Raw genomic sequence first — 13,183 nt, forward strand, 5'->3', positions numbered from 1 at the left:
GACACCGCACAAAAGCCTGTGAATATAAGAGATCGTCCTACATGGATATTTAAATTCAAGCAAAAGTGGACCTGAAGTTACGGATGCTGTGCATTAAGACTGGAGAACAACGCCGATAGTAGGGCTGGTTAAAAAAAAAATCGATTCAATGCATTGCAATTATTATTTTCCCAATTCAATATCGATTCAGAGAAATCCTGCGATAGATTTTTTGTTTTCGTTGTAATGACACACCTCTCCACTGGGGCACTGTGGGTGCTGTGAATTAAGTTCATGCAGAATTTTTGGACTTTAGATCATACTGTACTTTAATTCTTTGTTTTTTAAAGAATAATGCAACGATGAAATACATTTGAGAGTCAGTTTGTTTTAAAAAAAATACAAACACATAATTATTTAACAAATATAAGAAGGTACTGTGAGTAGTTATCTGGGTATTTCTCTCATCTATGTGTAATATTAAATGGATATTGAAGCATATTGATCAATATCGAATCGAATCATGACCAAAAGAATCACAATTATCAAAAGAATCGAAATTGTGAGGTTGTGGACAATACCCAGCTCTAGCAGATAGCTTAGGGTAAAGACTGGAAACCGCTACGACCTGGCTCTATCTGTTGTTGAAAAATGTAGCTTCCATCACCTCTAGTTGCAGTTATAGTCGCTAATTGAATTTAATATTAGCCAGAATTTGAAGGCTGACTCATTCAAACAGCTAACAAAGTCCTGTGTTCTTTTTTAAAAAGCTGAAATCTGCTCCACTGTTTGTATTGCATTTTCTGATCTCTTGAATAACTACACACTTGACCTTTACCATCAGCCAAATTTGAATGGGAACACATTCACTCTTCTTCTTTTTTCTTCCTCATGATTCAACAAGTTGAACTTTTTTGTCCGTCAGAGCCTCAAGCACCTCAAACTAAAAAGCCTTGAAAATGAACAATGAACACAACTTTCTCGTGTGGAAACATGGGCTCCGAACACAACTCGTCCAACACCTCATCTCTATTGAGAGGAAAGCTTTGACAGCGCCAACATCTATCAGGTTCCTCACACTGTTCATGGGGGAAAAGGAGCTAAAGATGACAACCCAAGAAAACACCACCATTATGGTTTTGTACAAAAGGAAAAACGTTTTGTCAAGTGTCTCAATACAGATATTCACAGTATTTTATTTTTTTTCTGAGCCTGCGGTTAACATTTACATGTTTATTTGAAAAAGCTCAGCCCACAAAAGAAGCACTGTGATGAAATCTCCAGAACGACCTTAACAGTCTTTATGTGAGGCGTCGCACTATTGTTCAGTAATCTTGTAAAGAGAGGGCACTATTGTTGGAAGATACCAATTTTCTCACAGAAGGAGAAGCCCTTGAGTACGACCCAGAAATGTTTGGCTCATGGTTTTTTCTTCTTCTCTTCCTTTCAGGTTAACAAATCTTTTCCTCCGAGGTGTTAAAATGTATTTTGGGGAATCAATATCGTAAATGGAAGTAGACAAAGCAGGACGAAGCAAACCAAATCTTTTCTCTTATCCAACAAAATCACAAACACCGTCCAATGAATGGTTTAGAACCACAGATTGAGGTATTTAATAATGGGGATGCTTTCTCTAAAATCTCTCAGCATTGTTACTTTGGGGACGTTTAGATGCCTTGCAGACATGAAACTTTATATCTAGACATCAGAGATCTAAAGTACTGACAGACTTGACATAATACCACAAGGTCGCAGACATAGGAACCTTTTCAATAAAGGAGAAATGGGAAATTATTTGGGCTGGTCTGCGCTCACATTAGTAACATTATTCTGTAAGCGAGTACACTTGGGTGTGAACACATTTCAAAAATAGCGGTGGCAGTATACACATAGTTGGTTTGCAAATCCACCATGAAGCAGAAAGCGGAAGATGCAACCATGGCAACCACTCACAGACTGAGTCCATCCTTCTAGCTGTGGATGTTTTTGTTATTTCTGAGTTGCAAACAACGACCCTCTTCCTACGTCTTCTCAGAGGATGAAAACATGCCCGTGCTGCACGGATACTTCAGTCTTTTGAAGCGCCAGGAGCCGTTTAGAATGAGGTCATATAGCGTTCCACTTCCTTGTTTGAGCATTGCGTTCCTATATCCTGGGGACCGTACTCGAGTACACATGAATCATGCCTGAGACCATCTCTTCAAGCGGACTTGAACATTACCCAAATATGGCACGAGTACGGTATGCGTGTGTTCACACTGATCAAATGAACAGAACTTTGGGGTCGAGGGCAACAAGATCCAGGCCCGGGTCCCTAGTGTGAAACCCCCATTTTTTTTTTTAGCTTGCTCTGTGACGACGGCTGCGTAAAATGAAAACAATGCACTAGAAGGGGCTGAAAGGTGATGCTAGGCTGCAGGTTAAAGGCTTTATATGTGATTTTTCACACTTAAATATAATATAAATCAAGTATATCCTCTGAAAATAACTCTGTGAGTCATGACTGTCTACAATGGGTGTAACACCCGAGTCCCACTGTCTGTGATGTTTTCAGAGTTTTCAGAGTCCTATCTTCAGTTTGTTTACATCGCCCGGACGGCCGGCTGACTCCTCCCCTCACGTATAAAAGTTGTTTAATTGAGGGACTAGAGAAAAGAAGAATAACATACTGTACTCACTGCTTAACTGTGTTTCTAGATCACGCTCATTTCAGCTAAATTTACATGCAGTGTGAAGATACCAGCATAATAAAGATCGCTAGCATTAGCATGCTAACACAACAATGCAGCGTGAGTTGTTTTGGTTTCATGCTGGTGCTCAAGGGCGACATCTGCTGGATCAAAAAATCGCATATAAAGCCTTTAAACTGTAATGCAAAAAATAAATCAGAATGTATGACGTGTGTGAAACTGAAGCACGGCATGGATAAGGTAAGAGGAAAACCAGCGGTAGAGTAGACAGAAATATAGAAAATATATAAACCACCAGATAGTAAGGAGGTGTTTTCATTTTTTAGACAAAATCAACTGAAAAGATATTCTGTCAGTGTATAGTACACTTTCCTAATAAATCAGAGATTTCAAATCAACTAACGGTATTTGACTTTTTCAAAAGTAACATTGTGATTTGTGAAAGCTAATAGTTCATAATTGGTGCAGCAGGGCTCTTACTGTATCTCTTTGGTCCATCTTCCAGGCAGAAGGAGAGCGTGAGGGTGGCGTCCTCCTCAAAAAACTCTGTAGCAAAAGCATCCCACCACAAACTGTCACTTTCCTGTAAAAGGAAGAAATAAAATAAATTACACAGAATCCTCAGTATTTATAATCAATATTTATCCGCTAGCAAAATGAGCTAATGTTTATGTTAATCTTTAAACACAAATGAATGAGCAGGATGTAAAAACATGTCAGAGCAGTCCTTTAAAAGCAGCACAGGTTATTTCATTTTTCTCCCTTTTCTTCTATCATTTAATAAGCCGGTGAATTTCCTTCACCCAGGTTTGTACTCTTGTGCTGTTGCATTTGTTTACATAAATTCAATATTGATTCATTCTGATAAGACACAGATATTGTGACCATGCAGGCTTCTCGTTGAGACAAGATGAAAACAGAAACATGTTTTTATTTTATTTTATATATTTATGAAGTCAGCAGTGCAGGGCAAGTATTCCCTTTATTGTCGATTGGTTTTGTTTGTGCCTTTTCATTAAAATGAGTTTTATGAGCTTTATTTAAATCGCCTCAATCACATTCAGTTCAGAGAGGCCTTCAACAATCAAAACCATCAGACGGTCAAACAGGAGAGTTGTAAAACAAGTTATGACCCTGAAAAGAGAGCACAATGAGAAAGGAGAGCAAAAAGGCTATCGGCGACAGAAAGAAATAAAAAAAAAGCATACAAACATGAGTCCATAAATCTGGTTTCAAACAGTGATCTCAATCCTCCAGCTGCTCGTCTAAGCCCCCAATGCAGGTCGATGTAAAGCCCGAGTCTGGTAGAGCCTTTACTTCTCTTAAGCCTGGACTTCAGGAGAGCCCTGCCTCAGGCTCCTTCAAGTCTGAATTACAAGCCGAGGTCCAACACCTTAATAATTCACTGCTGCTGCTTTGACTTTTTACAGCAAGGTGAGGAAACATTTAATATGTAGCTTTAAAAGTTAACCACCATTATTAGTTTCATTTCATTTCATAACTTTAATAGTGGTAGTAATTAGGGCTGGGAATCTTTGGGTTTCTCATGATTCGATTTGATTTCGATTCTTGGGGTCACGATTCAATTCAGGATTCTGTTTTCGATTCAAAACGATTCTGGATTCATTGATCCATGGATTCAAAGTCTATTTTTGAATGAGTACATACTTCAGGATCTACTTCAGTCACCTGTGAGACTAGTTGAATTTCTTGTTGCTCCATTTGGCTAGCATTAGCACTTGTGCCTTGTATGTGGAGTGCCTGATTAGCCAAAAAAAAAGAATCTATTTAAAATCTCAGGAGATAAGAAATCTCAATTTTTACAAAAATCGATTTCCCACCTCTAGTAGTAATGGTGTTCAATACATACAGTATGTTTTTAGTTACTTTACTTTTTTCAAGTTAATGCAAGTTATAAATCTAAAATGTGGAGAAAACTTGAACGTTACTGATTCTGTGTTGGAAGAAAAGCGACATTATTTTCAGAATATTTTCAGTAGAAGCAGACTAAGACTAGTTTGAACACTAAAACCAATAATACTGGGGATGCTGCACAGCCTAGCGGGCGTATAGTCAACTTTACAACAGCCGAGGGTTTGAATCCGACCTCTGCTCTTTGCTGCATGCTAAAAAAATAAAAAATATTAATGCTGACAGTTATCGTACCTGTTGTAGGGCTCGTTGTGTCAATTCAAGCAATACTAATAAATCAATCATAAAAAGGTTGCAAAACCAGCAGGTTGAAGTTGTTAAGTTACAGTGCAAGTAGAAATTGATGATGTAGTTATGACAGTACGAGTTGCTTCAGAAGACGTAATAGGGATGGTCAATAGCAGTAGTGGTACTAGAAGTTGTGATTCCGATGATATTTCTTGTAGTGCTAGAAGAAGAGAGAGTTAAAGAACGAGAGGAGGAGGAGGTTGTTACACTTTAGAAGTCGACTAGAAGAGGTAGGGATGGTAATAATGTAGTTATAGTGTTAGTGTTAAGAAGGTAGAATTACTCTGAGCTAAAACATCTGTGACTCTGACTCCTCTAACAGTCCCTCACCCTTTCCCCTCCTCCTCCAGAACTCTCCAGATTATGTTTGCAGGACGTCCCCTCACTGCCCCCTTGTCCTCACCCCACCACCACACTGACGTTTGACTGATGCTAATTTCCTGTGACACGTTATGACAGATCACTGTATTTCATCCGGAGCAGGGATGAGGAGATGGAAAGCCCTTCCCAGATGTTGACAATTAGCGTTGTCACCACAGCACCGTGTCAAGCTCAATAAGCAGCGACCAGAGCGCCACGCGGGTCAACGTGTCTCAAACGCAGCGAGTCTCGTACAAAGACACACAAACCTGGACCTTCATTCATCCAGTCAGTCAATCAATACATGATCATGAGTTAGTGGGATGGTCAATCAGCTGGAAAACAAATCAGCTGCATTGTGGGACAAGGAATCTTCACATGTATGATGCATTTTGAAGATTAGGATATGCCCCTTGGGGAAAGATCAGCTTCTTTTAATGTATTTGTTATCAGAAACAGGGGCCTATTTTTTTTTTTATATTTGGGGACTAAAAGGTAAAGAGCTTTTTGGATTTGGCGCAGTGGATCCCCTGCTGCATGTTATTGTAAAGTGTTAGTGCGGAAAGGAACCCTTCAGAGATAGACCGTTTTGTAAGAAGTAGGATCCTCATGTTTAATAAGAAGCAGAAGTCTTGCTCTGTAATCTCACAAGAGGCGAGTTGTTGGACAATACGGGAAACGTGAGTCAGGGTTTGAAGTGAAAGTTTGTTGTGTTTGAGAGCAGGGAGTACATCGACGCTTGTCAGACACTCTTAGAAAAACAATCTTAGCCTGTCATCGGCAACACAAAAAAAAGCAAGCACTTGTGTTGGACTGACGTTGACTTGGCTCGTTTCATACTGTCAGCGGAAGAGATCGACTGGATCAATTCCAAATACTTTTTGCACTGTATTAGTGATTCGGACTTTGAAAATCTGTAAATATGGCCGAGGTTGAAACAGTCCTGAATTACTCTAAGAGAAAAGTTTTTAAATAAATGTTTACATTTTTAATTAATAACAAAGATTTCTGTAAAGCCTTTTTCACATCTGCACTCCTGAAAATATCTAGATAATTTCAACTCTGGAGATTCTCCAGACCTGGCTGTTCACATTATGCTCCTCAGAGCTGGAGACTATCCCTGTCAGACAGGAGGGGGGCGAGGGGGTCTTCTGAGGTAAGATGTGGCATGAAAAAAAAAAGTCGCAGAAGAAGCTAGGCGAAGCAACACAGTCTGCTATGTGACGCTATGATGAAAATATTTGCCTTTAAATCAATGCAAGTGTAATTCAACAGAATTACAAGGCCAACAAAAGAGTGAAGAAGAACATACTGAAGAACAGAAAACATAATGCAGCTGTTTAATTACATGCATAGAGATTGTAGCTGTCTCTCGTTCATACACTCTATGCATCGTGCAGCAGTTACATACAAACGTCTCTCCCCTTTCCTATTGGCTCGAGGTGAATTCTCCGGAGAATATTCTGCTGCATTTTCGCATCATGGAAAAAACAGGAGTCTGGCAGGAGAAACTCCGGGTAAAGTCTGAGTTAAAAATATTGCTTGTTTCTGTTCACACATGCAGCTCCTCCAGCATATATCATAAAGTTTTCTGCAAGTGTGAAAGCCCTATAAGATAAAACCACCATGCAAAACATCCTGAAACTTAACGATTGTTTCAATAATTAATAATTAAGTACAAAAGTCTGAAAATGAAAAGTTCAAACTCCTCACATTCACAAGAAGCTTTGTTTGTGTGTGACAGCAGCAGCAGTGTCACATTAGTGATGTCATTTTAAATGTTTGAAATATTTGTCCATCATAATCACCTAGACAATAATTCTCTAAAATGAATTCAGCACAGTAACACTGCGCCAAACGTTTCAATATGACAAGTTTTTACTGAATTCAGATGTGTCCAAACGTTGTGTGTGCAGCATGAAAACATTGACCAGTAATTATTCCACTCCCATTAGGTCAATCAGTGTAATTGTTTGAATGACAGAACAGTTCAAAAGTACATCAGCCAGCCGCAGTGTTCAACAAATGGATTTGTAAATGCATGTGGCATTGACCAGATGTCCACTGGGAATAAACTGTGTGTGTGTCAGTGTGTGTGTTGACTGACTGTCATATTGTGAAAATCAGCAGGTGTGAAAAGCCAGCATGTGTGTGGGGTCTGTTTGATATGAATACATCTATTTCACAGAGACAGACTGAGAAGAGTGACACACGAGGACAAAAACAGACAGAAATAGACGGACTCTGGTGTCACTCAGCGTTCAGATTGACTTCAATTTATAGTCCGGGACCATGAGGGGGGCAGGAACTCCTGGATTAACGGTCAAGCAAAGAAAGGGACAAGAATCTTTCTTCAAACACAACATCTCTCTGGGATGGATCTGAGTTTGACTTTGAAGGTGGACTTGTTCTGTTCCGTTATTCCTCCTCGATGTAGTTTTAACAACATGAGAGAAACAAAGCGCAGACATCAAAATGACAAACAGCATCTGTATTTAGCATTAAAGGATAAAGCTGACATTGTCCTATTTTTTTTTTTCAGACTGTCAACAAATCCTCTCAAGAGACCGACCGAACACCGCTTCAGCCCGTCTCTCAATCAAGTCGAGTCAATTTTATTTATATAGAAAAAAACAACTTACAATTCCCCTCGAGGGGCTTAATAATCAGCACAGCACGCACCCTCTATCTTTAGACCCTCAGTTCAAATAGAAACACACCAAAAAAACCTCACAGAGAACAACTGTGTGTGACTCATCTATGTTGTAGCACCCCTGGCTGAATAATGGTGTAACTCTTTAACTGGTTGGTGGTTAACAAAAGCTTCAATGATGAACAGAGCTTCATGAACAGCATCAAAATATTTCACAATATGCGACCACAATCTCTACAATGTGTAGCGTAAATGTCAGAGTATTTAAAAAATCTGTTAAGACATTCATGAATTATTTGACACTGAGCCAATGTAAAACATATTGATCTCAAATTAAGTGATATTTACACTACTGCTAACAAAAGAAAGGTGAACATAGACACTTTAACAGATACAACAGTAGCAGCTCTTAATCTTAATTCAAATATATATTTGTTTATTGTGTAGTATTTCTTATGACGGAGAATAAGGGCCACCAAAAAGCAAAAAAAAATGAAAATCTCAAGATGAAACTAGTAAATTTACGAGAATAAAGTCATACATTTACAAGATTAATCTTGTAAATTAAGGGTCTATATTTTGGGGTCTACATAGTGTGTATTAAAGTCTCATGCAGCTTTAAAATTTCCCTATAGGCTTCTAAAAGGAAATATTGTTGAACTATTTTTTTAAATTTTTAAATCCATTCAATCAGGGTGCAGACATTTAAAATGAGGATGTGAGGCACCCTCGTATATCTCTGCTTTGTATCCCAGCACAAAACCCTGTTTCACCTCATCGACTCTGCTGAACTCCCCCGTCTGCTCAAGCAGGTTAGAGGATTTCATGAAAAAAAAAGAGTGTGATCCCCCAATTTGACATAAACTGCCTGGATTTAGAGTTGGAGATGCATTTTTCAAGTGCTGTCATCCTGAGGGCTCCCATCTCTGTGTTTGACAGACTGCTACTCATTAAGCTGCCTCTTACTGTTTTAATGAAAAGTGTTTTAGTTAAGCCTCCACTTCTCTGTTTTACAGAATCCTCCTCCTCAAAATCCCCTTTTACTCACTTTCATAGGAGAGGAGGGTTAGTTAACCTCCACCTCGTTTTAATCCATACTGAGTATCAGCAAATTCAATGCTGGTTCCCAATGTCTCTGTTTCAAAATCATTTTCACATGGTTCCTCTCTGTTCCCTTCAAAAAAAATTATATGATTTGTTAAAACAAAAAAGTTCATTTTGCCTCCTGATATTTGGCTCGAGTCTACAACCACCACCCAAAAAAACCGAGCATGTATTTTACAAAGAGCGGAGTCGACAGTGGTGTCAGCGGGCTCTAACCATTGTTGACACCATTTAGTTTTCTTTCTGTGTTGGAAAGCTTCCGCCCGGACAGCGCAGGAATATGAAAAAAATAACGAGCACATTTCATTTCAACATGAGCAATACAGCTTCAGCCCCCCGCCACAATAAAATAAAAAATGACACTTGGCAGATTTGGTGCTCTTCTCCAAATCATTTAGTTTGTGAATTAAATATCCATTAAAGTGGCGCTGGCTAATAAGGATAAATATTGCTCAAAAACCCCTTTTCCATTACACGCTGCGAACAGTCTCTTTAGAATCAGAAACCATTAATCCTTGGAAATTGAGCTTTTTTTTGGGGGGGGGGGGAAGCTCTTGGCCAGTGTCTCGCCAAGTTGTTAAAGCGTGGCTGGCTGAGCTGTGGACCGGCAAGTTTTGGCCCCGGATCTAAAGACAGAGGAGAAGTTTGGATGAGAGCCAGCCGTGGGGCCAGAGAACGGCTAAAGCCTGGCCAGTGGACGAAAGCCATACGAGTCCTCTGGCTGAAGGCAAACCAAGCCGCACTTGAGGCTCATGGGGGGGCTGAGGATGTTTGAATTTTGACGACTACAGAAAATGTGAGAAGCTTTGCTTTTACTCTTTCTTTGTTACCAGGTTATAAAAATATAAATGACACATATATATATATATTTTTAAGATTTATTTTTGGGCTTTTTCTGCCTTTATTGGAGAGATAGGACAGTGGATAGAGTTGGGAATCAGGGAGAGAGAGAGAGTGGGGAATGACATGCAGGAAAGGAGCCTCAGGCCGGATTCGAACCCAGGCCGCTTGGAGGACCACAGCCTCCGTACATGGGGCGGGCGCACTAACCACTGCACCACCAGCGCCCCAAATGACACATATTAAAGAAAAAGAAAGCCTGCATCTCGTTGATATCCAATCATCCTCTCAGGCTTTTTGTTTCTCTCCATCCCCTCTCTCCTGTCCGTCTCCTGTCCTCTCAGCAGCTGCTCTTTTGACACACGTCATCCCGCCTTCATTTACGCCCGCGGTACTCTCTGACGAACCACGTGGCGTGACAATGTTTGTTGTCAAACGCTACAAATCAGGCCCGACTCGAGAGGGACCCGAGGTGAAGCGACACGGGGTCCACAGCCGTGACGGCCGTCAGCCCGATAAGGCTCTATTGATTCAAACGGATCGCACTCCATCTGGGGAGGGGGCGGGCGGGCGGGGGGGGGGATTTAGCAATGTGTCAATGGCCTACTAGCCAACCACAAATCACCAGCAACGTGCACCCGGCCCCGGGGATTTAAAAAGGAAAGCCAGAGGATTGAAGGCACGGCTGAGGGAGGATCCTCAGTAAATAGCAACAGAGCTGAGGGTTAAGTCCACGCGTGTAAAGAAACGTCCACACAGGAGAGGCAGATGGCACGATGTGGAAACAAGACGAACACAAAATGAGGTTTTCTGTATGAAAAAGACACATCCCCTTTCAACTGCAACAAAAACAAAATATATTCATTCATGTGTGTGTAGGCTGTATGTAAAGTGCAGAAGGCTTTATCTGCAGCCACACAGCCACATATGAGGAGACTCTTTTCTTTCAAACTGTATATAAAACACCAATATTTTCTATGTTTAGCATGAGCCATTTTCCCAGCGAGCTTCTGTGATTTTTTTTTCTGTATTTTCGCTTGTGGCAAAAAAAGAAAAAGCCTCCCTGAGTGTAGGCGTGTCTGGGGCCCGACCTTGGAGCGTTATCAATGTCTAAAAAAACCCCATTCAGCTCCTGAATAGCGCGGCGGCCCGGCAGCCTGTTGGGCCAGAGAAGTTTCAGCGTTGAGGAAGAATCAAACAGCCCCAGGTTATTGAAGAACATAACAAACTAAACAGAAGCTGAGACATCTCTGGATGTTTCCAAGGATCCTCAGCGGGGGGAGCTTTTGTTTGATGGTATCATGAGGGTCCTTGAATGATTAGACGTTTTAATAAGAGGTCTAATAAAACTGTTTTTTTTTCCACTCACATTATTTCGATTTTTTTTTAGGCATCTCCTCGAGTGGAGGACACACTTTCATCCAGCAGCGTATTTTATGTCTGAAATCTTCTCTTTATATTCACATTCTAAAGTACATGTTGATTTTATTACAACAAAGAATAATACAATTTATGTAACCTATAGATGACTAATGATTCTGATAATTGATCACTGTAGTTACTGAACAAGCGCTAAAGAATTTTCTCCTTTCGCTGCTGTTTTCACTATGAATTACTTATTCCTTCTGGCTTGAACGCTTCGTTCGACCCAGAAAAAAAAAAGATTTTGATGATGTCAACCTGGGCTCTTGTGCTTTACAGACATTTTTAAAACTCTTTGTTGACATATGCTGGTTAATAATAGTCACTATAGTCAAAACAGTTACTTAATATGGCTTAATATGTGATTTTTCACACTTAAATATAATATAAATCAAGTATATCCTCTGAAAATAACTCTGTGAGTCATGACTGTCTACAATGGGTGTAACACCCGAGTCCCACTGTCTGTGATGTTTTCAGAGTTTTCAGAGTCCTATCTTCAGTTTGTTTACATCGCCGGGACGGCCGGCTGACTCCTCCCCTCGTGTATAAAAGTTGTTTAATTGAGGGACTAGAGAAAAGAAGAATAACATACTGTACTCACTGCTTAACTGTGTTTCTAGATCACGCTCATTTCAGGTAAATTTACATGCAGTGTGAAGATACCAGCAGAATAAAGATCACTAGCATTAGCATGCTAACACAACAATGCAGCGCGAGTCGTTTTGGTTTCATGCTGGTGCTCAAGGGCGACATCTGCTGAATCAACAAATCACATATAAAGCCTTTAAAAGACACTTGAAAAAGGGAAAATGATAATTATTGCTCTTTACACATAAAGGTGAACACACCTGAGTGACATGAGGATCGATGGGGGGCGCTGTTCTTCTCATGCGGGGTGCAGCTAGAGTACGAGCAGTCAGCTTTTAAGAACTTCTTTAAGTTATGTTTGTCCACTCTGTGCTGAAGTCAAATACAAAGATCACTTTTATTCTGCTTCTCTGCTTTCTAACAATAAAATTCCTCTATAAAGATCAAATATATGGTTTTTAGGCTGCTATATTTGTTTGTGTTGTTATTTTATATATAGTGCATGGGCGTGGCTGTGCACTATTTAAGACGCCTCGACCACCTCCAGGCACAGTGGGGGTCCCCAGTCTATGGCACCCTTATTTTGGGGGAGCTGAAAAGTGTAGCGACGACTGCAGTATGATTTGTTTTGCAAAATAACCTCCTGCTACGTGGTGGCCCCTGGAACAAACTCAGCCACTCAGGTGCTGCTTCTATAAACGGTTCTTTAGCATGACAGAGTACGGGAGCCGCTCCTTTAGACTAGATGAACAACACCACTTTAATCACCTCCGACTCGCTGCACACTAATGTTTGCATCAGTGCAGTTCGTAAGTGTGTTTTTTGTATAACACAAAGTTAACATGTTGCTGTGTTTGGCCACCTCACAGCCACCAGCACAAGCATTTTGCAAATGAGGAGCAAATGAATGCAGCGAGGGGAAAAGAGTCATTGTCCCTTGAACAGCAGAATGCACGATCGCCAGGAATGAACTTTCTCTTTAGAAAATGGAATCGGTTTCATTTCAGATCTTATTTATTAACAATTATCTTTCTTTATTTTAAGTGTCATAAGTTACAAATGCCAGATATCAATGTTTGTGTTCCAGTACAGATTTCAGGCCGAGGTTAAAAACATGCATGACGAGGAGCTGCACTAACATGGGCTATCGGCTAAAAGGTTGCATGACTGCAGAGAGCATGTTATCGACCTGCTGACGTCGCTTTCTAATACATAATACTTCTCGATGTGAGGGATGCATGCCGGAACACAACGGCTTGATTTCTAAGACACACACGTGTTCAGTTGGAATTTAAAAACTGAATCAATCAATGATTTGTTAATA

General features: G+C 40.3%; 1 protein-coding gene across 3 annotated transcripts in view; it reads right to left on the reverse strand.

The window, feature by feature from the left end:
* The window catches only part of ldb2a (LIM domain binding 2a), a 112,725-nt gene that overhangs the window by 84,647 nt on the left and 14,895 nt on the right, over positions 1–13,183 (reverse strand). For all 3 annotated transcript variants that reach the window (XM_065958780.1, XM_065958778.1, XM_065958779.1), the window contains exon 2: positions 3,150–3,252. In XM_065958780.1, coding sequence (XP_065814852.1) covers positions 3,150–3,252 — 103 coding nt within the window. The remainder of the gene's footprint in view (positions 1–3,149; positions 3,253–13,183) is intronic.

Source organism: Labrus bergylta, chromosome 9, assembly GCF_963930695.1.
Source record: "Labrus bergylta chromosome 9, fLabBer1.1, whole genome shotgun sequence".
In the NCBI taxonomy this organism is placed as follows: domain Eukaryota; kingdom Metazoa; phylum Chordata; class Actinopteri; order Labriformes; family Labridae; genus Labrus; species Labrus bergylta.